Raw genomic sequence first — 27,838 nt, 5'->3', positions numbered from 1 at the left:
CTGCTTGGGTCCCCAGAGGCCAGCGACGATGGAGCCCCCGCCCTTACCCGGCCCAGCACCTGGTGTGAGCAAAGCCCTACCCCACCCATATCTTTTGGAGATTCAGGGCCCTGGCCCCGCCCAAGGCGCTAATTTAACTCGAACTGCAGAACTACCCGGCGCTGCTCCTACTTCCAGCTCCTGGCTCGAGCCTGCTTGGTCTTAACCTCAGAGACCGCGGAGCCCCGACGCCGGATCCCTGTCCCCGCTCGCCATGAGTCCCGCGCGGCGGAGCGCCCCCGTTGTGCTGCGCCTACTGGGCGGGCTGGCTCCGCCGCTGCTGCTGCTGCTGCTCCTGCGTCCTCCGGCTGCGTCGGGTGAGTGGGGGTCGGGGACCCCCCACCCCACCCCTCAGGCTAAACCTTTAGGCAGTGTGGGAAGGGCAAGGCCCGTCTCTACAGCAACCGGAAAGTCGGCTGAACAGGGTCGCTGAGGAATGTCGGCATCCCTGATTGCTCCCGTAATCCTCTACATTTAAGGATCAGCGCTCCTACTGGCATGATCCCTGGGGACGGGAAGAGGCTCTCCGCTGCTAGCCGGCAGTTAGGAAGCTTGCTGTGCTGGACCCCAGCTGGCAGGGTTTTAGGAGTGAGGCGTGGAGGGTAGAGGGAGCAAACACCCGGAAGCCAAAAGGTAGGGCTCGAATAGACTGAATCGTCAGCATCTCCTTAAGGGTGGAAGGCCAAATAGTTGACCACTCTCACCTCTCAACAGGGTCCAGTCGTGTACAGACGTGGCGCTACAAGTTTGCGCGTCATCTCCTCCAGGTGTAAAGTTCCAAGGGGGCGTCTGTCTTTATTGTGTGCCTAGCAACAGTATGTACGGGAAAGTCTAAAGCACTATATATATTTTATATATATACATATGTGTATATATATGTGTGTGTGTATATATATATGTATATATGTATATGTATATATTAGATAACGAAAGGCAGGAATTTATTTTCGACTATTTTAGTTTTGAATTAATTGACAGACAGGAAGCCTAACAAGTTCTCGGTATGTCAGCTGAGCATTGGATGGAAATGTTATGTGGGCATAGAAAGCCATTGCTGCTTCCCTTATTCGTCTTGGGAAAGGAATGCTGCAATGAATTGAAAAGTGGTATTTCCTTCAGTTCTGTTTTTTCCTCCCTAGGTGACTGCAGCTTTCCCCCAGATGTACCTAATGCCCAACCAGCTTTGGGAGCTCTTACAAGTTTTCCCGAACAAAGCACAGTAACATACAAATGCAACGAAGGCTTTGTAAAAGTTCCTGGCAAGGCAGACTCAGTGGTCTGTCTGAATAATAAATGGTCAGAGGTTGCAGAATTTTGTAATCGTAAGTTTTTCATTTCATTTTAGAAAAGTTATGGGAATGGAATGTTTCTTAAGTTTAATTTTATCCCTGTTTGGAGTGACTGGTAATAGATAGTTTTCTAGCATTATTAATCACCAGGGTATACCTTTTGGCACTTCACAATCTAGCTAATTGACGGCATTGCCTTCTGGAATGGGCCCTGCCCTTCGTTAATTTTCCCCCTTAACACTGTAACTCTTGAACTGATTAATAGCAAAAATAAACAATAGGTACTGTTTAGGGAGTAAATTATATAAAACTACGTTTGGCAATTACCTTGAGACACATAACAGAGATCCTCTGTTTTCTTAAATTTCATTTTGTAAAGTAGGACTTAGCCAATACAACTCTGTAGTGATATTTTTAAAAATTCTCAATTTTTATCTCAAAATCTATCATTATAGGAATAGCCCTAGATTAACTTTGACATATACAAGTAAAGATAAAGGTAAGACTTGATTCCTGCCTTTGAACAATTTGGAGCAATGGAAGCTACAGTAAAGATAGAAACTGCCACAAGTATTTTTTGAAATCAGGTGTGAGATCAGCTTTAACTTTTTATCTACCCATGATACAAGGCAGGAGGTTGAAGTACATAAGTCTTTGCACATGTATCATGTTTTAGAGTTTATAACTCTTCTGCATATAGTACTTCATCTAATCCTTCCGACAACTCCCTGAAGTTAGTTAGGGACTTATCCACATTTTACAGTTGAGAAAGCAGCCCCCAGTTAAACAACTTCCTTGAGACCAGGAGCTCCCTTATGCAGGAGAGCCAGGGTGGAAACTTGAGTCTTTTGACTATAAATCCAGTGCCCCTTCCACTATACCGTGCCACTATAAATTCACGTTTGCCTGGATGCTTACAGTTTGTAAATACTTTTAGGTACATCATTGGCTCATCTGATCCTTGTCCCCATAGGTTGTTCTGAGGATTAAATGAGTTTATATGTATAAAACATTTAGAAGCACTCAATAAATATTAGCTATTATTGTTAACTATTATCGTTGTGCAGGACACTAGCCCAGGGATCTGGAAATACCAGGTCTTATCTACCCCTGTGCTACATGGGGCAGGGTAAGGGAACTGGCATTAATTGAGTCAGTTCCAGAACTATGCCAGGCAACTTAAATGAGTTATATTTTCTAAATTGTGGGCATAGTGACTTCTATGTACCAGATCTATTTCACAGGCCTCTAGTAACTAGGAAATGAAAATTTATATGTGAATATGCTTGATACACTGTCAAAGCCATAGTGACATTAATATAAATACTAAATATGTACAAAGAAGTATAGAAAAAGGAGTGATCTAGGACCAGATAATTAAACATAGGTTATAAAATAAAGTGATATTAATTTTTTCGTTGTTGCTTTCGTTAATACTTTTAGGTAGCTGTGATGTTCCAACCAGGCTACTTTTTGCATCTCTCAAAAAGTCTTATACCAAACAGAATTATTTCCCAGAAGGTTCCACTGTAGAATATGATTGCCGTTTGGGTTACATAAGGGACCATTCTCTCTCAGGAAATCTAACTTGCCTTCAGAATTTTACGTGGTCCAAACCTGATGAATTTTGTAAAAGTGAGTATAATTTTTAAAGACTATTCTTAATCATATGGTGTTTGGGGAAAATAGTGTTTCTTCCTTCACTCACAGTGGAAGTCTATGTGTACATGTTATTATTTAGAATGATTCTTAAATGAACCATTGGAACCATTTTATTTTAAATTAGGGAAACTAAATACCTGTGAGCTAGAAATATTACTTTACTCACTGATTTCACATTTAATTAGTTTAAGGTTACCTAAAATCAAATAGTGTATAGTCTAAATATGTTGCTTTCTTGAAACTGATAAAATGAAGGTACGATTTAAATAGTCTAAGGATAAGTAATATCAGTGGTTCAGATGATGAATTTACATAGATGTGCCTGATAATTTAATTTAAAAAATCAATTTGTATTCTCTTCTAGAAAAATCATGTGCTAACCCTAGAGAAATAAAAAATGGTTATGTCACTATACCACATGACCTATTATTTGGATCGTCCATCCATTTTTCATGTAATACAGGGTAAGTTTGGGTATATGAAACACTATATTTAACAAATGGAAAAACAAATTAGGACTTAAGATGGAAGCTTTTAGATTTGTAGCCAGTGTTTACAAGCTAGTAGCAATAAAACCACCCCTCTGTTCAAAGATCTTTATCATGAGCTCATCACAGTTAAATTTAGTAAAATGGGGCAAGAAAGGAAGAGTTCTTATAATACCACCAAAATTCTCTCAATGGTTAGATTTCAGTACATATGTGATTCATTATAAAATTTTAAGTGTGATATGTATAGGAAAATACTTGTGATAAGTTGATGATCCTTGGAGAAATTAAATCCTTTCAGTGTTAAATATGAAACCATTCTTTACCTAAATAATGAATTTGCATTTGTTTTTTCTATATGCGAACAATCTGTTATAAAATATCATGGATTAAAAACAATTATTCCTAGTGTGAAAATATCATTCTGACCTAAGATCTTTTATAAGTTCTCTATGCAAGGAAAAGGAACTTACTCACTGAGTATTGTCAGTGTCTCAGGTGCTTCTAAAACCTTTATACTCATTCTCTCATTTAATATCTGCAAATTGAATTATGATATTTTATTCTGTGTGTGTATCCCTGTTCTTTATAAAACTATCATTATCACTTGTCTCCTGTACTAAACATAGATGTTTGGATCACTAATATCATTAATATTAAATCTGGGGGTACTTTGAACCCTTTAAATAGAAGTACATTCTATTATTCTATGGTGTCTGTAGTGATCTCTTAGAAGTCAGAAATATAAAATATTTAAGCATCTGTATCTTTTAAAAATGTTTTAAAACACCTTACTATTTTCTAACATGTGCCCTATCCAAATCAAAAATATTTTGCCTGTCTTATACTTTTTTTTTTCTTTTTAGTCAGTGAATATTTTTATTAAACTCTACTATGTAAGAGAAGCCTGGGGAGAGCTGCTGGGAGGCAGGCCTGGCAGCTGAAGCTTCTAGAGCAGAGACTCCTGGAAGCACATGGGTTTTCAGTTTCCTTCTGCTTGAGACGCTACCTGGCAGCCCCAGGTTCCCAGGTTTTGTCCAGAATGAGTTTGTTCCTGCCACCTTCTCAGACAGAAATCTGGGTCTCTGGGCCAGTCCTGAAATGAGGCCCCTGAGTGGCTTTGGAACAGGTCCGCAACCTCCACTGAACTGATGGTCCATTTGCTTTGAAGTCACAGCTGGGTCTTTTCCTGCCATATTTTATTAGGAAGATAAAACTATGCACAGGACACATCGGTGTCGGGGGTGAGGGGCTCACTGGAATTTCTACAACGAGGCCTACAGCTGGAAGAAGTTCTCTTGTCCACCAGGTGCCTGGAAAAGGGCCGGGTGCGGCCCAGTACACAATTCCTTCTTGCTTGTCTTTAATGGCCACCCAGAATCGCTCTTCCAGCAGGGACAGCTCACTAATGAGGTCTGTGATGGCATTGGTGAAGGCCTCCTGGGGGCTGTAGTCCCTCTGCATGCGGATGATGATCTTGTGTTCCAAGGTGGGGGGAGGGGTGTGCTTTGTAGCCAGCAAACAGCACCTGTGGGTCCATCAGCAGCTGCGATTTAATGATGTTTCCTAGAGTGGTCTTCCTTGTTGACGGTGAACAAACAGGCACTGGGTACCTTGGTGTCCTTGTTAATGGTGATCTTTTCGCCCTCAAAGAGCGAGAAGGACTCGAAGGTGGGAGGGGCGTTCATCCTAGCGTCGCAGCCGCCTCCAAAGACGCCCTTTTTTATTCTTTAATGTCACCCTTTTAGATAGAATTTTTTCTTTTCCTTTAAACTGCCACATGGACTTTTATCAACTATTGTTTTGTCTCTATTTACTGGTGTCATAAATATTTTAAGATGATATTCTGGAGAATTTAAGGGAAGTCAAATATGTGTGAATGGAACTTAATTTTTTTTCTTCCCTCATTGTTTTAGGTACAAATTAGTTGGTGCAACTTCTAGTTACTGTTCTCTTGCGGGAAATACTGTTGAGTGGAGTGATCCGTTTCCAGAATGCCAAGGTTAGACTGAAAAATTCTAAGCACTCAGGTGTGGGACTGAATAATTAATAATAAATTGCTTTCTGCTCCTTAAGAATAACCCACAGTATGTATTTGTACCCTCACCTTCCAATGTGTGTGTGTTTTATGTAATTTAAAGATCTCTATTAGTAATGCTTCTTAATTTATTAACTGTGTGGATAAAGGATTAAAAAATACTAAGGTTTATATTGTGCTTGGTCATCTTACCATTCCTTCTAAGAGTCAAGTAAAATAGATATGGTTTTTTCCCCCCCATAATTTTTAATTTTATGGATTAAAATACTATTGATCAGAGGGTCTGTATGACTTGATCCTGTATGCCAAAATAAGTGGCAAAAGAAGGCATTTAACCCCGATCTCTTGATTTCAAACCCATAAGTCTTCTAACACCTAGTGTTACCTATGTGTTCCTTTAAGGATTATTAACTGAGGTAGTTATGTAGAAGTGTTTTAAAGTGTGGTATATATTTTTTTATCATTAGAGAAATAACCTTATATAATAAAGAAGAAGTATGGTTTCTGCACTTGAAAATCTTATCTTCTCAAGGGGGGAATAGGACACAGAGATAATTTCCTAAATGGATATATCAAGTTAAATGTATGTGCATTAGAGACATATGTCTCCTGAAAATTGAGAGGAATAAATATATGTAATATTCTAAAAAGTAGGCTTTATTTCTCTCATTGTCATTAAAATTATTGCTAAGTGCAAGTTTTGGGGGTTATTAGGAGCAGGAAACTAGAGTAGATGCAGTGTAATTTATCAAGCATTTATTGACTGACACTCTATGGTAGGGAATGTGTGGGGTCAACTGATATGAAGACAAATAAAATGAAGCCTTGCCAACCAGGAGTTTACTCCAGCCACACCCATCTGGCACCCTGCCCTCCCATAGCTACTATTTCTCCCTTTTTCTCATAATTATTTTCAAATATCCATCATTACAACCCACCATCACCTTTCCTATTTCCACCATCCAGTAAGGGATGCTGTAAATGATACTGAACCAAATATGGAAAGCAAGCAGGGGCTGGACCATATTTTTTTCTAACAGAGGCAACAACTTGTCACAAAGCCTGAACAAGCGGTTTCCCAGTTGAGGCCAATATCTTTACAAGCAATTGCTGTCATGAGTATCAGAAATGTGGACACCAAGCACGTATTCCAGCATAGAAGAGCTTTTGCACTGCAAACCCACTCTCTTTTTGTGCTTGCCCACGGCTAGGCCAGGTCCTACTCTCTGTCTGGTATCTTCAACTCTGTGGTGAACATCCTGATGTTCATATTTTCCTCTTTGATTCTTTTATCTGTCTCTGCAACTCAGCAACCACTGACATCTGAACCCTGCAGGAAAGAGCCCTTTTTCCTCAGCAACCCCAGTGTCTTCAGTTATCCCTATTAAAGCCCTACTTCTCCTAGGGTTGATTTTCCACATAACTTTTCTGTTTTGACAGTACCAAAAACATCAAGTGGAAAGTATAAATTCTTAAGCAATGAGCTGTTTTACCTCAAGTATGCAGCCCTGGCCTCTATCAACGCATGAGACAGCACTGATGTCCATGTGTGGATGTGGATATGGAGGTGTGGATATAAAGACCGAAGGAACAATGGACATATTCAAAAATTATCCTTGGTTATACATCAATCAAGAGTGATAGTTGCTCACCTCTGAACAAAGCCTCAGTATCAGAAAGATCTGCTTTCCTCTCTCTCTGCCAATATTTTTTTTTCAAAAATAATTTTAGTAGACTGCTTGTACATGCTAGCCTGGAATCAATCCGTGCTATATAATATCTGTCGTCCCGGGCCCCTCTCTTTATCTTCTCACTTCTAATCACTAAATCATTTTCCTTTACTCCTTGATCTATTTCTCAAACCTGTGTTTTATCTTCCACCTATAACACTTTTAATATAGTTTATTATCCCTTGTCTGGACTATTGCGATAAGGGCCACCCCTAATGTTTTCAGGGTCCAGGACAAGGGTATACATGGAAGTCGCTGGCCTAAGACCCAGCCTTTCTCAAGTCAGCTCCCCCTTCTTGCACTGTGAGGGGTCTCTGATGCGTGTAAATGGATAGCTCGGCCTACACACCCAAGTCACGTCCCCTGTAACCCTTATCCCCACTCCATTGAACTTTGGCCTAAAGGTGAACACATCCACAGTATAGGCCATCCTCAAGAATATGGACCAGGAGAAGACTTGAAAGGGGTGTTGGCACAGGGAGTTCTGGCTGCCAGTTCCTGGAGCATGATTTAGAATGGGGTGGGGGAGGAGCTCTCATTGAACATACCCCCTCAGCCCTGCAGATTCCCCATCTAGTAGAGAGAGGCACAGCCAGCAGAGGGCCAGAGCATGGCCTTTTAAGCTGTGGGAGCTAAGGCAGGAGTCCCATTTGCTCGAGTTCAAAAGTGATACTGATTGCAGTGACCTCCAGCCTCCATTCTTACACTCCATTAATGTTTCATCTATCCTCTACCTAGTGATCCATCTAAAACACGGATGTGACTTGTCTCTTTCCTTCTTAAAGCTTATTAGTGTCTCCTCATCGTGTACAAAGTCTAAACTCCTTCTTATAGTGTTCAAGGCTAGACATGGTCTACCTGCTTCTCCATGCTTATGTCTTGCCCTCATCCTTTGCAAACTTCTGTAGTTGTCCAGATACCTCAGACTTCTTCATGCCCTCCCATCATTCCTTGTGACACTGCCTCTGCCTGGAATGTCCTTCAGCCCCTTTTTTGCTTAGTTTTTTTTTTTCTTCTTAAGGGTCCGCTCTTGTAGTTCTCCTAGAAGCTTTCCCTGACCCCCCAGGCTGGTTAACTGTCCCTCTTCTCTCTTTCCACACCACTGTGCATGCTTTTGTGATAATCCTCACCATTTTGTATTGAAATGATCTCTTTGAATGTCTTTTTCCACTGTATTTTAAGACAGAGGAACTGTATCTTATTCGGTTTTGCACTTCTATTTATAGAACAATGCCCAGTATGTATTAGGTGCTCAGAAAATATTGGAACTGAACTGATGGTAATATGTGTTGTCATCGCCCACCCAGCCCAGTGTAAATCAGATTAACTTGTTCTTGTTCCTTGCTTTGATCAATGGCCTAAAAGTAATTCGTAAATTGCTAGTATTCTCTGGGTACTTAAGAGTATTTGTGTAATATAATTTGATGTTCACATGTGATCACATTGCTTTCCTGCTTAAAAAAAAAAAAAAAAGAGAAAGAAAGAAAGAAAAACAACTTCATGGCTCCAGAGAATGTGAAACCATTGAATTTTTTATCAGGGCAACTGCGAGGGAGAGGCTTCTTTCTATAATATAACAAGCAATACTCTGCTTGTATTTGCCTTACAAATTCAGCTGCTCAGTAAGACTTACTTTAAATAAAAGGCCAAGAGTTAACACATGCTTAAAAAATTTTACCCGGAAAGTCAAAGTCTAAACCTGACATTTAAAATCTTTTGCTCTATCCAAAATTCCTGTTTCCCAAGCTTGCCACTTAACATTCCCAACTCCTTTCATTTAGCATCTTTTCTCCTTGGAATGAAAAGCAGAGCCCTCTTCTCTGCTCTAAGAAGAAGGGTACATCTTAGGTTTAAACTTAAGTCCATTTACTCCCTAGATGGAAATCTCTGCCCTGCTTTCATCTCACCTCTGAGATGAAATGCTTAATTTAGAAGAATAAGTTTTTTTCTGTAAATAAAATCTTTAACAAATTTTAGTCTTACTTGTTTATAAAAATACTTTGCCAGTTTAATTAATTTAAAATATGTTGGGATTTTTTTAAAGAAATTTTATGTCCAGAACCACCAGAAATTGACCATGGAATGATTGAAAAGAAACAAAACAGTTATGCATATAGACAATCTGTAACATATAAATGTATGAAAGGCTTCACCCTGCATGGAGAGAGCTCTATCAATTGTACTGTAAAAGATGACCAAGGAGAGTGGAGTGGCCCCCCACCTGAATGCAAAGGTAATCAGTTTACAGAGTTATATTTCTGATTTATTCTTGCCCTTAGGTCTATATATGGGCATCTGAGAATCTATGAACTCCCTGAGAAATGAATGTAAAATGTTGTACATGTGCGTATTTGCATTTTTCTGGGTGATACAGTTTTTCATCAGACTCTACAAGGGGTCTATGACTTCCAAAAAGGACGAGCCACTGATGTGGAGAACATATGGTAACATATAAATAAATAAATACACACATGACCTTTATGAATATACACACACACACACACACATACACATACACATTATATGTCTCATGTTTTTAGTGAATTAGCTTAAATTTGCTGTTTCTTACCATGTTACTTTCAGTAAGTTAATATAGATATCTCTTTGTTTATACAAAGAGTGTATAAAATGGTTTATTTTATTTAATTGGGAGAGAATCTTAGATTGAACTAAGGGATCTAGATAATGATTATATATGTTGTGACAGGGCTTCCCTGGTTGCACAGTGGTTGAGAGTCCACCTGCCAATGCAGGGGACACGGGTTCGTGCCCTGGTCTGGGAAGATTCCACATGCCGCGGAGTGGCTAGGCCTGTGAGCCATGGCCACTGAGCCTGCACATCCGGAGCCTGTGCTCCGCAATGGGAGAGGCCACAACAGTGAGAGGCCCGCATACTTCAAAAAAAAAAAAAAAAAAAAATATATATATATATATATATGTTGTGACAACGAAGAGAAACTCTTGCCTACATGTTGACTTCATTGAATTATATTATATGTTTTCTGCCTCCAGAATTTATCTCTTATTGAGAATGCTCTCTTCTTCATCTTTTTAGACCTCTTCTTCCCTCAGTGCTTTTTGATACTTAGGCTGTACTCTCAGAATCTTTAGAACTGCTTTTTAAGTATATTTTGGAAAAGATATTTAGAAGATCAATGAAGCTGAATTATAACATTGCACAGGACCAGGAGGTGGCATTTATTTAAGCAGTGTCATATTTGAATGCCAATATAATTCAAGCAAATACTACTTTTATAATTATACTTGAATTCTATTAGCATGAATTTTTAAATACTATTGCTTGTTAATAATAGTTTTTTCATATAAATGGTATACATAAATATAGTGAAGTAATATTAAAACCATGCCGATGATTGTATAAAATGAGAAGTAAAAGTCTCCTCTAGTCTTACTCTCAGAAGTAGCCACTGTTTACAAATTTTTGTGTTTTTTTCTAGAAAATAAATATACATATACATATTTCTTAATTTTTTTTTTTTTGGCGGTACGCGGGCCTCTCACTGTTGTGGCCTCTCCCGTTGCAGAGCACAGGCTCTGGATGCGCAGGCTCAGCGGCCATGGCTCACAGGCCCAACTGCTCCGAGGCATATGGGATCTTCCCAGACCAGGGCATGAACCCGGGCCCCCTGCATCGGCAGGCGGACTATCAACCACTGCGCCACCAGGGAAGCCCCACATATTTCTTTTTTTAAATCATATTCATTGTATGGATATATTATTTATTTAAGCAGTCTCCTATTGAAGGGAATTTAGTTTTCTAGTTTTTTAAAAAAATATTTTACAAAAGGTGCTACAGTAAATGTTATTGTATGTCTGTTCATTGTACATGTGTTCAAGTACATTTTTTACAATAAGTTCCTTGCAGTGTAATTACTGTATCAAAGGTATATGCATCTAAACATTTGAAACATTAACAATATTGTTTCCAAAGAAACTGTACCAATTTACTGTCCCACCAATATTGTATTTTTATTCTCTGCACTGTTAATGAAAATGGTTATTATGATATGGAGATGTGATAGTATAAGTGGTGAAAATTTCATTTAATTGTTGAATTCATTTAATTGTGGGTAAATTTTGATATTTTAAAATTTAGCCTTTTGATCCACTTCATATTTACTTTCCCCTGTTTTATTAAATCATCAGTTATTTAGAGCTTACAACTCTATGGCAATGCCCAAGGAAGTCATGGCAGGCCAGTGCTCCCATGACAATGACTGCAAAACCTGGGTAGATTTTTTTTTTTTAATCATATTTTAAAGGCATAGGTTGTTCCATCAGGGGAACAGCTAGTGCTGAATGAACTAAAATTCCTGGGGGTAGGGAGTGAAGGCAAACCATTCTAAGGCCCATCTGGGCTGAGGATCCATCTTGACCCAGATAAAAGACCATTGCCAGGAAAGAGAGACTCTAGCAAAGCTTTCAATAGTTGTGGTGAGCTAGGATAATGCACTGGAAATTGGAAGTCCTCAAATGCTGACCCAGTTTTTCCCAAGAGCCATTTGCTAATTTCTGGGAGTGCAGGTGAGACTGGGGAGCTAGACCCCAAACTTCCAAAGTACAAAATGAGATCTCCCTGAACCTTATGGTATTTGGACAACAAACCCATCACAGGAAGAGGCTTGTATCAAGCACACAGCCAGTGTCCTCTTTACGACATTTAAGCTCATTTTGAAGCTGTGTGGGGAAGGAGGCTACGTTGCTGGACTGGGACACTGCTGAAGGACAGACCTGGCTCTCCTGCAGTCACTCAGGGATGAGGAAACAAAGATCCACCAGGGTGTCAAATCCAAAACCCAGAAGGTCCACTTCCAAGGAGCAGAGACAAGAGCAGAAGTAGACTGAGTCTTACAGAATCAGTCCTTCATAGGCTGAGTCCCTCATAGGCTGAGGATGTGATCACTTCAAACCAATCTGCCTGTTAGAAAAGGAGACCCTCCCTTTGGTGGATCATATCATCTGAATTGTATGGCATATAATAAAAAATTATTAGATATGGAAAGAAGCAAGAAATTATAACCAAATTAGGAGAAATGAAAATCAAATAAAAAAGATCTGGATAATTAGGTCAGCAGACAAGGACTTTAAAATAAGTGTTTAATGTATTTAAGATACTAACGGAAAAGATAAATAGAGAACTTCAACAGAGAATTGGAATCTATAAAAATGGTGTAAAATAGACATTCTGCAGTGGGAAAATATAATATTTAAAATTAAGAGCACAATAGATAGGTTTAACAGTGATTTGGATGTAGCAGGAGACAGTATTGGGAACTGGAAGAAAGGTTAATTAAAACTGAAGAACAAAGAGAAAAATGAATGTAAAATATAGATCAAATTTAAGAGATATTTGAGACGTGTTAAACTCTTCTAACGTATGATAAAAAAGAGGGGAGAGAGAGAGAGAGGGAGGGAAGCAGAAGAAATACTCTAAGAGATAATGACTGAGAATTTTCCCAAACTGATGAAATACATCAACCAACAGATTCCAAAAGCTCTCAAGACTCTAAGCAGAATAAAACCAAAACCACTTCCAGGCACCTCATAGCAAAACTTTGGCAACTTAAAGCAATGATAAAAGCACTAAGAGACATTGTTTTCAATTCTCATTTTACAAATGAGAAAACAAGCTTAGAGAAGTTGACAACAGTCTCTAGTATGTGGTCAAACAGGCTTAGGCACTGCTCAGTACTGCCTTATGATGGAGATTGCATAAGCAACCCAAAATCAAACAGGCACTGAAGGCCTAAAATTTTAATGTTAGATTTGTGACTCTCAGAATAGGATCTTCACAGAATTTGCACTCCAGATATTTATTATCTCACCTAAAATCCAAAGAGGAACTAAACTAACCTATGTAAAGTTGGTAACCAACACAAGAGGAGAAAAAGGGAGTTATTTTATTCTAATTGAATTTGTTGCTTTAAAAAATAAGTGAAACAAAACAAGTTCCCAAGGTCACTAACATGTCCTGAAAGCTTTGGAAAAAGTAACTATATTGTGATTATCTTTGTTGGTTCAAGATTGCAGCCTGCTGTTCTTTGGTCTTGGCATGAGGGAAAGAAGACAATTTATGAGAAAAACTATCTTTATTTGGGGTGTGTCACAGAATGAGATCACTACCAACTCTGACTTTGGTTTCCTTTTTCACACAGAAAACAGTTTTAAGAACCTCAACACTACTTGGGTGTAAATTCACTTTAGTTGCCTAAAGGTATAATTTATTTCAAAGCAAAGACAATATAACATTTTAGTTCTTTGGGAAATACATGAGAATACTTGGTTTCCTAAAAATCATATTTAGTTGTTTGTGGGGAAAGGGAAGCGTCATAGAGCAAACAATTGGTTCCTAAATTTTAACTTGGACAGCATTATTTAGCTAATTTTTTAAATAACGTTTTTCCTCCACAGAAACCTTTCAAATTTACAAAGTCACACCAGCAGTTCAGAAACCCACCAGAGTACATGTTCCAGCTACCAAAGCCCCATCATCTCCTCAGAAATCCACCACAGTGAATGCACCAGCTACAAAGGTCCCACCAACTCCTCAGAAATCCCCCACTGTAAATGTTTCAGGTACAGAAGCCCCACCAACTCCTCAGAAACCCACCACTGTAAAGGTTTCAGCTACAGAAGCCCCACCAACCCCTCAGAAACCCACCACTGTAAAAGTTTCAGCTACAGAAGCCCCATCAACTCCTCAGAAACTCATCAAACTAAATTCTTCAGCTACAAAGTCCCCACTAGTTTCTCAGAAACCCACCACTGTAAATGTTCCAGCTACAGAAGTCTCATCAGCTCCTCAGAAACCTTCCACAGCAAATGATTCAGCCACCACAGCCCAAAATTCCCTCATATCAAACACTGTCTCTACAGCAGTTCAGAATCCTATCATGGCAAATGCTTCTGCATCACAGGCCACACCACCAACCCAAAGATTCACCACGGCAAAATCTTCACTTACACAGAATCTTAGAGCAACACAAAAGTCCACTGCTGTACATACCCCAGTGACCAAGAGTCTCCATGCAACACAAAGATTGACCTCTACTCATGTTACAGCAACAAGGAGTCCAGCTGTTCCCAGGGCAACCACACGTTTTCATGCAACAAGCACACCTAAAGGAGGAGGAAGCTCTCCTTCAGGTCAGTTGACTACTCTGTTCAGGTTTCCAAGTATGGATTTTATGTGCTATGGTGGAAATTTCAAATTGATTGGGATTATAAAATTAAATAGATTCTGGTTTATTGTAGGCAGAGTTTCTTCATACTGATGTTCTGACTTTCTTCAGAGGCAGACTTGGATTGTGCTAGGCACACCTTTAAGAAAGAAGCATTTTGCAGTAATATAGAAAAATGTTGTGGCTCCATAAAAGCAATGCTAAATTAAGATCGGTGAAGAAATTTTGTTTTTTATGTTAGCTTTAGGGAGTCACCGAATTCCTCAAGACCCCTCAAAGAACCAAATATGTATAATCCTTAAGGTTTATTTCCGGGTCTGATTCATTGACAGAGACCCATCCTTCAAGAATGCTAAAGGAACTCTCCAGATTCCCTAGAGTTGCTAATTTGGTAAAGCACCTTAATAGTATCTTCTAAGTAATTAAAAACAGAGTTCTTTGAAATAGTTCACATTAACTCTTTAAATGACAGTTTTCATGTAAGCAGAGTAAAATATGCTGTAGATTTCAGAAAAACCTCTTGAGTGAATGAAACCCCTCTTACTAATTAATGCTGTTTCAGACCACCGGGATGTCTTCTTGTTTTACAACTTGCTTAATGTACAGCTATATTAATAGACATTCTTGTTCTCTAATAGAGATATGTGTTTTCTGTTTGTTTAGTTTTTTGGAAAATCTCAATAGGACTGAGCCAAGAGATAATTTTTCAAATTATTTTAATTTTTCATTGACGTCAACACACAGAAAACTGTGTAAAATATACATATAAGGCTTAATAACTTTTCTAAAGCAAATATTGGTATAGCCACCACATATGTCAAGAAATAGAGCATCAGCAGCCCCTCACTTTCCAGATGCCCTGTTGATTCTGAACTCTATTCTCTGACTTCTCCAACCAGTGCGACTGTGGCTTTCTGCTCCCTGCACCAAGTGGCCTAGGGATTTCCCCCTGCAGCATCCATGCAAATCTCACTCCCTGCAGCTTAAGCCCTGCCTGAGCTCTTCAGCTTTGATTAGTTTCTGTCTGAGTTAGTTTGCTCTTCCATGCCTTCAAATCATTGTTATTGTTGTTTTTTTTAATATTTTGTCCAGATTTCATAATTGCCATGATCAAGTTCATTTGGCCATTACCCAGAATCTTTAAGAACTTAAAACATTACAGGTGTTATTGTTGAAATTTCCTTTGTATGTTTCTTAATTCCTTTAGGTAAAAGGCCAAATACCCACAAATACACAAACTCTCACTCCATTTAGTTCCCCTCTTTAAAAGGGGAACTTGAATTCCTGCCTTCTTTCTTAAAAAAAATTTTATTGAAGTATAGTTGACTTACAATGTTGTGTTAATTTCTTCTGTACAGCAAAGTGACTCAGTTTTATATATATATATATATGTATATGTATATATACATATACATATGTATGTTTTTTCATATTCTTTTCCTTTATGGTTTGTCACAGAACCTGCCTGCTTTTGATCACTATTCAGTGGCATCAGATAGTTGTGCTTTTAGAATCGTGTTTTATACATTATGACCATACTTTCATAATGATTTCATACATTTAATAATGGTTATCTTGAGGCCTATTTTGCCATTACCTGAATATTTTTAGGAACTTAAACATTACAAATTTTACTGTTAAAGTTTCCTTGCACATTTCCCTGCTCCCACTTCTCTTGCTCTAAGGCAATCACTGCAAGCTTCCTCTCTGTGTTTTTATTCTTATGCTACATGTATGTCACTATAAGTAGTATATATTATTCTTTCTAAAAAATTTTTATTTTATTGGAGTATAGTTGATTTACAGTGTTGTGTTAGTTTCAGGTGTACAGCAAAGTGATTCAGTTATATATATACATATATCTATTCTTTTTCAGATTCTTTTCCATATAGGTTATTATAGAGTATTGAGTAGAGTTCCCTGTGCTATACAGTAGGTCCTTGTTGATTATCTATTTTATATATAGTAGTGTGTATATGTTAATCCCAACTTCCTAATTTATCCCTCCCCCCAACCTTTCCCCTTTGGTAACCATAAATTTTATGTTCTAAGTCTGTGAGTTTGTTTCTGTTTTGTAAATAAGTTCATTTGTATCATTTTTTTAGATTCCACATATAAGTGATATCATGCGATAGTTCTCTTTTTCTGTCTGATTTACTTCACTCAGTATGACAATCTCTAGGTCCATCCATATTGCTGAAAATGACATTATTTCCTTCTTTTTATGGCTGAGTAATATTCCATTATATATATGTACCACATCTTCTTTATCCATCCATCTTTTGATGGACATTTAGGTTGCTTCCATGTCTTGGCTGCAGATAGTGCTGCAGTGAACATTTGGGTGCATGTATCTTTTCGAATTAGAGTTTTCATCTTTTCTGGATCTATACCCAGGATTGCTGGATCATATGGTAACTCTGTTTTTAGTTTTTTAAGGAACTTCCATACTGTTCTCCAGAGTGGCTGTACCAATTTACATTCCCACCAACAGTGTAGAAGGGTTCCCTTTTCTCCACACCCTCTGCAGCATTTATCGTTTGTAGAATTTTTGATGATGGCCATTCTGACTGGTGTGAGGTAATACCTCATTGTGCAAGCTTCCTCTCTGTTTTTGCTCTTATGCTACATGTACGTCACCATACATATTATTATTTTGTACATATTATTGTTTTGTATATTTTTTATAATTTAAACAGTATGCCATATATTTCATTACCTAACTTGACTTTTTGCACTCAACATTGCTTTTGTGGCTTATATTGATATATTTAGATTCAGTTCATTAATTTTAACACATATGTGGTTACTGACTTCTTAAAATTTTATGACATCTCTGGGCCTAAAAGTTTTAGGTTGAATACATCCAATTTTTAATAGGGCAAGGCAAAGAGAAACAAGTTTCACCTTATATAAATTTGTCATAGAACTAACTTTGTTGAAATATTTTTTTCTGCAAGAATACAAGATAATTTAACAAATTTAACCTAAGCCTAAGTCAATTATTATGATAAAAATGCAAACAAATATTTGGGATCAAATTTCTCTCATATACAATTAATTTACCCTTTAAATATTATTTACTTTTTTTGCTCTTATTGAAAAAATAATAGTAGCTACTACTTACTGAGTGTGTTCCATAGTGTCATGTATCATGCACCTTCCATTTTTTAGTATTAATCCTTACAATAACCTTGACTTGCCATCAAGTCATACAACCAAATTTACATGGTGTTTGTTTCAGTATTCAGTAACTCTTTATCGTATTTTATGTTTATAGTGTTGACTCTGTTTAATAGAGATAGCACTGCTATATATGTTACTTGATTAAGTTAATAATGTATAATTGTTTTCACCAATTTATTTACAATTATTTCTTTTAGTTATGAAAATCTGAGTTACTTTTGAACTTTCAAGTACAGTTGTTGATAAATTTATATATTTGTTAAATTGCTAGCAAATCAATGACTTTAAAATATTTTTAGTTTTGTAATTCTTTGCTTGTTTTTTTTTTCTTTAGTTGCTAGCATCATTGCATCCGGTAAGTGTGGCTCTCTGGCAGTTAACAAAACTTGTCCTCGCTTTCGGATGTGTAATCTATGTTCCTGGAAAAGTATATTGTCTTTTAAGTGTCTTAGGAATACTATTAAAATACAGTGTTTATGGGTGCCAAAGAGAAAACAGGTAAATGCATTTTATCGATGTGTTTTGTATTACCATCAGGTACTTGGTATGTTCCCAAGTATTCCCCACCATGTTCTTGTTCCAAGGTAATTTTAGGACAACTTCAAATCATTTGGCCAATTGATCAAGTATTATTGTGTGCCCATTGTCTCAATACATCTCATTCTAGTGGCTAAAGAACCACAAGAGGAGAGAGCTTTCAATACAGTTTCTATCCTCAAGTATTTTATAATTAATCATAAACTACTCCTTGACCATTTCTAGATGTCTGTCTTATCCCAAGTAAAACAAAGAGTCTTACCTTTGGTTATATCCTCTTCATTTTCCCTTCCCTGTCAATGGTTTAAAGTTATCTTTAAAAAGTATTCTGTTGCTATAGGCATGAGGCCAAAAACATACCTGTTACAGTTTCTTCTACCATTTGGTCTAGTCCTTTTCTTGTTCGTAAATAAATTACTTGATGTTATGCATTAACAAGAAGATTAATAAACTCCTAAAGAAGATGGTAAAAGAAATGTTTGTTAAGAAGCAATACAGCTAAATAGGCATATATTGATAAGTAATGTCTAATGGAAGATATTAAAAAGTGAATGTTTTGATTTATGTGTTAATAAGCTGAAGTCTCCTATCTTATGCATGCATGAATTAGCCAAGGGACTATAAAACTGAAAGCAGGTACTTGTTTTATTATTTTTATTGCTATTTATTATAGTTTTTATATTTTAAATGAACCTCTTTTAAGCTAAAAGATTTATCTTGAAAGATTCCAACAGTTGGAATTCACTTTGTTCATTCTATATTTTAAATAAAAATAAACGTATTCTAAATGAAAATCTCATGATTTAATGATTTGATGACATTTTTAATAGATGAGCTTAAAATTTTAATAGGTGAGCTTTTTCTTACAAGCTCAGTAGCATTCAATGAAGGTTTGAGGTGCTTATTATTTTCTCTGAAATTCTTTAAGTGTATACTGTGTGTTTTCCCAGAAACCTTCCCTTAGGGTTAGTTTTAATTCCAACATGTGCTCAAAAATAAAGAGGAACTCCTTCCCTCTTATATCAGACATATGACAATATTTTCCTTTAGGATCCTATACTTGTAAAATATAAACCTGAAAATTATTGATATTTTTACTTCTTAAATATATTCTGTGAATGAGGTCACTTTTCTCATTTTAAAGATAAACTATATAGCAAGGAAATTTCTTTTATTGATTACACTGCAGTGCACATGAATGATACAAATGATATTAGAACTTTGCAAGTATTTAATATTTTTCCTATTTAATTCTGCTAAGAAGTAGAGACTGACGACTCTTCCCAGAACTTTCTTATCTGCTCTGTAAGTGAAGCCTGCATTTTGACTTTTAAAGCTATTCTCTGTTGGTTCTGTATCAGTGTTTTTCAAAAAAAAATTTTTTTCATTATTACCCTCTCCCCCTCATGGAGCTTTTAAGGCATTTTTTCTTAATCATCCCTATGAAATAGTAATACTACAGATGTAATATAAATCTATTTATGTACTGTATACACATTTGTACTTTATACATAAAAAAGTGAGATTTTTTTTTTCCCGTCTAGGGATGATACCAACCCCATTGAGAATACATGCTCTATATAGTTGTGGGTTTTTTGTTTTTTGGTTTTTTTTGGCAGTACGCGGGCCTCTCACTGTCGTGGCCTCTCCTGTTGCAGAGCACAGGCTCCGGAAGCGCAGGCCCAGCAGCCATAGCTCACGGGCCCAGCCGCTTCGCGGCATGTGGGATCTTCCCGGACCGGGGCATGAACCCGCATCCCCTGCATCGGCAGGCAGACTCTCAACCACTGCGCCACCAGGGAAGCCCAGTTGTGGGGTTTTTGTTTTTGTTTTTGTCAACAGTGTCATATAGAAGGAAGACTTGTGTTTTGGAGTCAGTCAGACCTTGGTTTCAATCCTCTTTTGGATTTTTTTTTCCATTTAGTAATAATTCAACCCAAGTGATTTACTTAATCTCTCTGACTCCCAATTTTCTCATTTATGAGATGGTGATAATGATTCCTATTTAAAGTCTTGGAAGCTTAATGAGATAACGGATGTGAAAACTTCTAGCATAGTGCTAAAAATTGAATAAATCCTAGCTTTAAGAATTCATTTTTATTTTATCACTATTTTCCTAAGATGGATTTCTGATAATTTTATCATTCTCTCTGGCCACACCAAAGAATAAGAATAGTCCTTTATTAGAGCAATATTTGTGTGTTTGGTGTGTGATGAGGACTGTACTGAAATATGCCTATGTATTATTTCATTTACTTCTCACAACAATCCTATAATGTAGCTATGTCCCACTTTTTAGCTGAGAGAACTGTGGCTTTGCAAGATTCTTAACTTGCTCAAGGTCACACAGCTATTAGGCTCTTAAATAGAGGCAGATGACTAGCTTCTTCAGCACTAAATACTTGAAAGGATAGAAAAATTCTTCTCCTAAAGCTGCACAACTCAAATTTGACAATTAAGATAGTCCTGATTCTTTACAAGTATTGCTTTTTTTCCCTCCATTGCTGAAATCCTATATTGTGACATTCATAAATCCCTTGTGGGAATTAATAGGTCAATTGGAGGAATATTAAAGAAAAAATTAGAGAATGCTCAGTGAAATATCTAAAATACTTTTTCTTTTAAATATCACATGCTTATTGACTTATATTTTTATGTTAAATAGGATTATAAGGAAGAACAAAACCTATTCATAGCTTTCTTAGTTTTTCATAATATATAGACTGCATTTCCACTTTATGAGATGTATACATGAGACCTTTCGAAATGACTGGATGAATCCACATTTCTTCAGAAAAGGAGACAAGCCTCATTTGATAATACCCGATCTTGTAGTTAGGTTCTGACTTGGGTTGTTCAGGAATGGAGATGATACTCTATATATTAATGTAATACCCATCTAATACAAATTTTGTTTGAGTAATCTCAGGTATTTTTATTGAGAATATTGTGAACAGTCAAAATCATGCCCTGCTTCCCTGGTGGCGCAGTGGTTGAGAGTCCGCCTGCCGATGCAGGGGACACGCGTTCGTGCCCCGGTCTGAGAAGATCCCACATGCCGCGGAGCGGCTGGGCCCGTGAGCCATGGCTGCTGGGCCTGCGTGTCCGGAGCCTGTGCTCCGCAACGGGAGAGGCCACAGCAGTGAGAGGTCCGCATACCGCAAAAAAAAAAAAAAAAAAAAATCATGCCCTGAACCAGGGGTTAGAAATAGGTTTTCTCTGGTGATAAACTGTTTGTCTTATTTATTTTCAGTCTCAGTTTTCTCATCTGCGAAAAGAATATCATGCAATGCAATTTAATAAATATTTACTGAACACTCTTTACTATTTACAAGTACCATGCCATTTATTGGAGATAATGAGATAATAGGTGACAAATTGCCTTGCAGTGTTTTAAGTACTAGGTAAATATAATTCTACATAATGGGGAGCATTACTAAACTACTCCTTTTACATTTTCTAAAATTATGTAATTTTCCTACCTATGATCTCTTCAATGAATAATTAAGAACATGGGAATCATAATAATAATTTCATTTATAATTGTATAGTTTCATGTAGCTCAAGTTGTGTCAATCTTAAATTAACACTGATTCACCTTTGGGTGAATGTTAAGATCATTGCCTTTATACTTTAAAGTTTTCTTTGTTTCTAATTTGCAAAATAATACTCTCATTAATTATTAATTATTGAGGAATCATTTATTTAGAATTATATTTCTCAATTTCTGTATTTTGCACTGGTTTTCTGTTAAAACATCAACCTCCACACACTTTCTTCCTGAATCACTTATATGTGCTGATCAGTGTTCTAAGAATATTCCTAACTTATGTCATCCAGACATTCTGGATCACTTTAAAATTTTCTATTTTCATTTATCATTCAAACTGAAATGGGATCTTTCTGCATCATTTGAAAATGGTAGGATTAATGGGGAGTGGTGAAAGGAAAAGAAACCCCAAGTTTTTGAGGAGCCATGATTTATTTTATGAGTACAGTCTTTTCAAACTAATGCTATGGTGCTAAGGGATCAATTAAAGAAACTGATTGGGTAAAATAGTGTAAAACCTGTGGTGGAAACAGCTGTTTTTAAAATTGTGTATTGACATGGCCATTCAGTTGTGTGACATCTGTAGTATTTTGCTGATTTGGAACCAGATACACTTGTTAGTCATATTACCTTCAGTTGCTTTTCTAGTGTCATCTATAATTTTCTTTGTAGTACAGATCAAAAGAATAGAGTTCAAGGATTTGGAGGGTGGAGTGGGGAGGTAAAGGGAGACCCAAGATGGTGAGGGGAAAGGGCAATGGGTGGTTTTAAGAAGAAAGTTTATGTGTAAAAGTCAAAAGTTTTTTGCTGTTATTCAACTTGTTTAACCAATTATTTTCTGTTGCTCAACTCAAAATCGTGCATTTAATCTTGAAAGTAAATATTAGTTTTCCTAAAAGAAATTTTATCTGCAACAGACTAAACACTGAAAAGCATTTCTATAGACAAAGTATGTTTTACTCTCGGTGCTCAGATGATGATACCTTTCCTATGATGGAGAAATACCTACATCTCTGTTACCTTTATGAACTAAGTAAATGGCTTTCCCATTAACCACATATGAACGTGTCACCTTTCTGAGACTCAGTTTAATTATCTACAAAATGAGCATGAACTCTAAGATGCCTTCTAGTGCTGAAATTATATAATACAGTCATCATATTTAAGTCAGTGATCAAATCATTTAAAATTAAGCATGGTGGGGTTGAAACACTTTAGAATCCTCTCAAACCTGTCAAATTTTATTTGAGCATTGTGATAATTCATTCTAAATATTTCATCTTTCCTTGAAAGAAAACAGGATAAATAACATGCAGTATTTACTGTCAGAGTTGTGACATAAGCAGGCAAGCAAAATATATTTCATGTCTCCTATTTTTTCTTTAACTTGCCTCATAATTAATATGTTTGTCACTGTGAACTACTGTATATATAATTGTTCATGTTTCTATATTAACTGTCTTATCAAATTCTTTCCCCCTCAAGGATGTGTTGCTGGTACTCTAATAATTGGTACCATAATTCTAGTCAAAATTTTCTGGGGCAGTGGAAAATCAGGGTGAGCAGAAATTCTGATGATTTAAAAAAAATTATTTTTAGCTTCTTTCCAGTAAAACTTGACACTATGCCAGTAGATAACTTTCTTAGCTTAATTGCGTTTTTTGATATGCTGTCTCTTTTTTCCTTTTGTCTATGATTACTATCCTGGATGAACAGACTCTGTGAGCAGCTTAACCTCTCTATGCCTCAATTTTCTCATTTGTAAAAATGGGGGAAACATAGTACCTACTTCATGGGATTGTAGTATCTATTTCATGGGGTCAAATGAATTGCCATCTGTAAAGAGGTTAGAACCTTGTCACATGGTAAGCACTCAGGTGATAAAACAACAACACACAGAAAAAAAAATCAGTATTTGAAACATCTGATCTGCATTGAATTTACATGTGTTAAGTATAAAGTCATGGTTGGCTCTGATGTATCCTGTAGACAGAGTATTATTTAAATTGACTGTCTTCTGTTTTGTAGATTTTGTTGTTCAGAAAACTAATTGTGGATTTCATATAAACTTGAATTCTTTCTGAAGTGCCCTAATACCTATTTTTCATTACTTAATTAAGAACAACTATATTTTAATGCTGTTACTAAATTGCCTATTTCAATTCTTTGGATGATGTGAGGTATCTACTATTTACCCTCCATGGCTCTTTCCCTACTCTTTAAATTAACAATATTATTTAAGCCTATTATAACCTAAAGTATGTAAACGTTCTTTAAATCACTAAATGGTTCAGTCTTTTACTAAAAATATTTGACCATTAGGTCCTGGGTTGTTTCTTTTTTTTAATAGCTTTTACAGATATTTGTTTACTGCCAATAAAATATTCTAGATGCTATAAGAACAAATGTAGTAAAATATAACTCTCTCTTCAGATTTTTCAAAAACTTTTAAAGAATGTGGTTTAGAGCCCAGCATAAATGAACAGAATTCTAAGTCATATAAAGTGAGTTAAGTTGGTACAGAAGTCTCAGCAAAACTACTCTGGAAAAAAGAATAAACCACCAATCTTCTCTACTTCCTTACATTTGGTCCAGCTCTCCTTTTGAATTGGAGCATTATTAATTTACTTCTAAAACCATTGCTCTGGGGCCTGGTAGATGAGGGGGGTGGAATGTGATGAGTTGGCTCCCTCTTGGCTGTCTCTTGGCTATCATTAGTTTTCTGGATACTTTGGTAAAATAATAGACCATCTTTTTTTTTTTTTTTTTTTTTTTTTTTTTTGCGGTACGCGGGCCTCTCCCCTTGAGGAGCACAGGCTCCGGACGCGCAGGCTCAGAAGCAATGGCTCACGCGCCCAGCCGCTCCGCAGCATGTGGGATCTTCCCAGACCGGGGCACGAACCCGTGTCCCCTGCATCGGCAGGCAGACTCTCAACCACTGCGCCACCAGGGAAGCCCAAGACCATCATATTTTTAATAGAATGAAAAGTGCTGAAATGTAGAAGGAAGGAATATTTGTTTTATATTTTATTGGGATTTTGCAGTAAACCTAATTCTTCTATTTCTGAATCAGAGGAAATTCATGCAAACCTCTAAGAAAGAATTTGCCTTTTTTAATGTGCACTTAAAAACACTCCACTTGCCTTATTTTGGAAGTATAAGATGTTGAGGGTAAGAGCTAACTTTATACATTCCTGGTTATTCCCTCAATTTCATACTGATTTAATTAAAATTTGATCTTAATGAGACAGGAGAAAGAGTTAATGCCTGTGAAGGTGTAATGTAACTTCACCTGGTGATCCTTTGTGTTTGCCTATCAAAGGGTTTATTTACATCTTTTAGGAGTGTTGGATATGTATGATAAATTTTAGTTTATGAAAAGAATGTGATTGTAAGCAAATGCTGATACTGCTTTTTGAGTGAACTTAAACTTTTATAATTCAATCAGTATTTTCCTTCTCTACTATTCAGCTCTTACTACACACATGAGAACAACAAAGTGCTTAATGTTAAGTTTCATAATTTGACTGTGACTGGTGATGCTATGGAAGTAAGATCTTCTATTAATTTACAACAGGCATATGGTTCAATAAAATCAATTTCTGTATCTTGGAAAATGTCCATTAACACAATTAGCTTGATATCTATCTGTGACTATTAAAGGACAATAGAGGCTTAAACCTCTGTTATTGTCAGAATTGTTTTTCTTTGTTGAACGAGTGACTAACACATTGAATCTTTCATTAATATGACGTGTCTTCAGTCTTCCACTCTTCAGCAGTATACTCATTATCTCATCCTGTGCTTTATTCTCAGTTTATTGAAATGATTGGATGCTTACAATGCTACAAATATCTGGAAAAAACAAAAGGCTGATACATTAGGGCTTACAAATAGGAATGCCTTCATTGTGACTACTTGCATCATGAGATGATTGGCCCCTATTGTATTTGCTCCTCCGTCTTGCTTGGTGACTTTTAAAGTTTCCAGTGTTTAAGAAATATTAAATCTATTTTAACGTGTCTTTTCTAAGTCAAGTTTACAGATCTTATCTGTTTTACGTCGTTAGGGAAAATTATCACACAAAACTAACTTAATATGTATGTACCCGTGAAACCTTCTAGGTGTCTTCTTTTGATTAAACTTTCTTCTATTCCAGGGAGTTTTCACTGACTTTTAATCTGAAAGTATCTTAGTTGAATCCAGCTTGGCCACTTAATCTGAAGAAACTAAAAACTCAAGTGTCATGTTTTAGTTGATATTGCTATAGCTACCAAACTCTAAACTATGCTGGCCGCGGTTGTCCATACTCTATAACTTACGAATTTTGCATTTGTTTTGCACCCCAAATTAACCAACTAATTCTTTTTCATGGTTTATCACATAGTAACTAAAAAATTAATGTTTATCACCAGTAAATAAAATTATTTTGATTTAAACTTTTTTTAACTTTCAGGACATATATGCATGACATTGACAGTTTTGCTTATGATGCTAGTAACCATTGGCTAACTGAGCCAGAGAAGAGTTGAGAAGAACGTGCACATGAGTACACAGAATATTTCTAGTTTTGTAGAACTTTCTGATGGAGTGAACACAGCATATGTGGTAGTGTTCTTCGTTTTGTGTGTTATCTTGTCTTTAAGATGCATAAGAATGTCCAAGAAGCAAGGAAAAACAAATCTGTCCTGGAGTCACATTCTCAGCACTCTTAAGACTCTTGAAAATAGAAGAACTCACAAGATTGAGAGTGATTACTTTCATAAAAGTGTGGGAAAGTGGAGAGATTTGTTGATACTTAGAATGTGAACAAGAAGAAAAGGAAAAAAGTGAATTTGTTTTCAATGAATGTGTAATGTTATTTTTACTTACAAAGGACACAACAAATTAAAAACATTAATTGGATATTGAAAACAAATAAACCATTCTCTTCTAAGGAAAATTGCCAAAGAGTGATGAAACATTATAAAATAATCCTTCCTGACTAAAAGGCATTTTCATCTTTTCTTATTCCATTAAAATGAGTCTGAATCAGTTGGCAAAATTTTTTAAAGGAAAAACATGCCGATGACCCAAGAGTGTTGAGTTTCTTGGGTTATTTGGTGACAAAGGAGGAATAATTATTCCTTTGTCATACAAGTACAGATAGTGAATTAGCTCCTTATTCGTCAGATTGATCAGCTATAATTTTGTTCTTAAGACAATTAAAAAAAAAACAGCCCTGTGAAAGGGTGAAAGGTGTCTTTATTGACTTAATGTCTTTAAAGGTCTCCAGAGATAATATAATATTAATATAAGAAAAGATTCTGTATTTCTGAAGTGAGATGTTCGTATTCAAATTGTAAATCTTATTCTTTTGTAATATTAAGCTTAATTTATATTTATTTATATTTTACATGTATACCAAAAAAAGAGAAGATACGTAAAGAAAAATTTGTTTTCCCTAAATAGAAATAATTGATCACATTTTTCTCTCAGGTGGTATTTGACACAGAGAATAATCTCTGTGTCATGGAGCTCTTTACTGTGTTTGGATGAATATTTCCAAGATCTTTGATTTTCTTCTAATCTTTGCCAGGCAGATCGTCTTCCTTTTCTATACACAGTTCTTCTCCAAAGAGCATAAAATTAGTTGATTCTGTTTCCATTCCAAAAATTATACTTAAGTTCAAGATTTGTGAGATCACAAATGTACACCTATGTGACATAGTTAAGAGTTTCGTGGATTGCAAAATACTTTAATGATACATTTACAGACATTTTAAAGATTTATACCCATCCATTATATATGGGTATATTTCTACCTTAAATCTGAGTCAAGTTTATTTTCTCATTTTGAAGGGGGAGTCATCATATACTTGCCATTATGTATGACAATCTATAGCTATGCTTCATTCTCACCCATCTGATAATACAGAATTTTTAGGGTCTTGTCCTTTTTTTTTTTTCATAGTTTTAATGGGAATTTGGTAGGAGATTGTGAGGCTTCTGAAGTCTTGATACCACTTTACCTGGTGATCAAATAATTTTTTCTCTTTTAAATAAATTTAAATTTTATTAATAAACTTAACAGGTACATATGGTTGTAAAAAGTAGTGTTTTTAAATTAATTAATTA

At 36.4% G+C, this 27,838-nt stretch overlaps 1 protein-coding gene and 1 pseudogene across 7 annotated transcripts; one reads left to right on the top strand and one right to left on the bottom strand.

Annotated features, from left to right (window-relative positions):
* Nucleotides 1-56: 56 nt before the first annotated feature.
* On the top strand, nucleotides 57-27,813 carry CD55 (CD55 molecule (Cromer blood group)). 6 transcript variants are annotated; one of them, XM_082613759.1, is made up of 10 exons: nucleotides 59-356; nucleotides 1,179-1,361; nucleotides 2,772-2,963; nucleotides 3,355-3,454; nucleotides 5,395-5,480; nucleotides 9,291-9,479; nucleotides 13,679-14,413; nucleotides 17,969-17,989; nucleotides 23,207-23,279; nucleotides 26,178-27,813. In XM_082613759.1, the coding sequence occupies exons 1-10, from the start codon at nucleotides 254-256 to the stop codon at nucleotides 26,251-26,253; spliced, it is 1,758 nt and encodes a 585-aa protein (XP_082469885.1). In that variant the 5' UTR covers nucleotides 59-253; the 3' UTR covers nucleotides 26,254-27,813. The 6 variants fall into 6 exon arrangements, 5 of the variants coding, with proteins under 5 accessions (XP_082469884.1, XP_082469885.1, XP_082469883.1 ...); XR_014293381.1 differs by lacking the exon at nucleotides 23,207-23,279 and adding an exon at nucleotides 25,193-25,298 and having other exon boundaries at nucleotides 63-356; nucleotides 26,178-26,263; XM_082613761.1 differs by lacking the exon at nucleotides 23,207-23,279 and having other exon boundaries at nucleotides 69-356; nucleotides 13,679-13,843; nucleotides 14,330-14,413.
* Nucleotides 4,449-5,376, bottom strand: LOC309799979 (DNA-directed RNA polymerase II subunit RPB11-like; annotated as a pseudogene). Its single transcript has one exon. The product of its transcript is annotated as a DNA-directed RNA polymerase II subunit RPB11-like (transcript).
* Nucleotides 27,814-27,838: the final 25 nt, after the last annotated feature.

Source organism: Mesoplodon mirus, assembly GCF_964341445.2.
Source record: "Mesoplodon mirus genome assembly, chromosome: 3".
Classification (NCBI taxonomy): domain Eukaryota; kingdom Metazoa; phylum Chordata; class Mammalia; order Artiodactyla; family Ziphiidae; genus Mesoplodon; species Mesoplodon mirus.
The sequence above is the reverse complement of the archived record's forward strand: the minus strand, read 5'-3'. Positions and strand labels throughout refer to the sequence as shown.

Bases quoted from the DNA above. Each gene is read 5' to 3' on its own strand.
- CD55 (XM_082613757.1), top strand. From the start codon at position 254: ATGAGTCCCGCGCGGCGGAGCGCCCCCGTTGTGCTGCGCCTACTGGGC. The intron at 2,964-3,354 runs GTGAGTATAATT...ATTCTCTTCTAG, and splicing joins ACCTGATGAATTTTGTAAAA to AAAAATCATGTGCTAACCCT. The intron at 3,455-5,394 runs GTAAGTTTGGGT...TCATTGTTTTAG, and splicing joins CATTTTTCATGTAATACAGG to GTACAAATTAGTTGGTGCAA.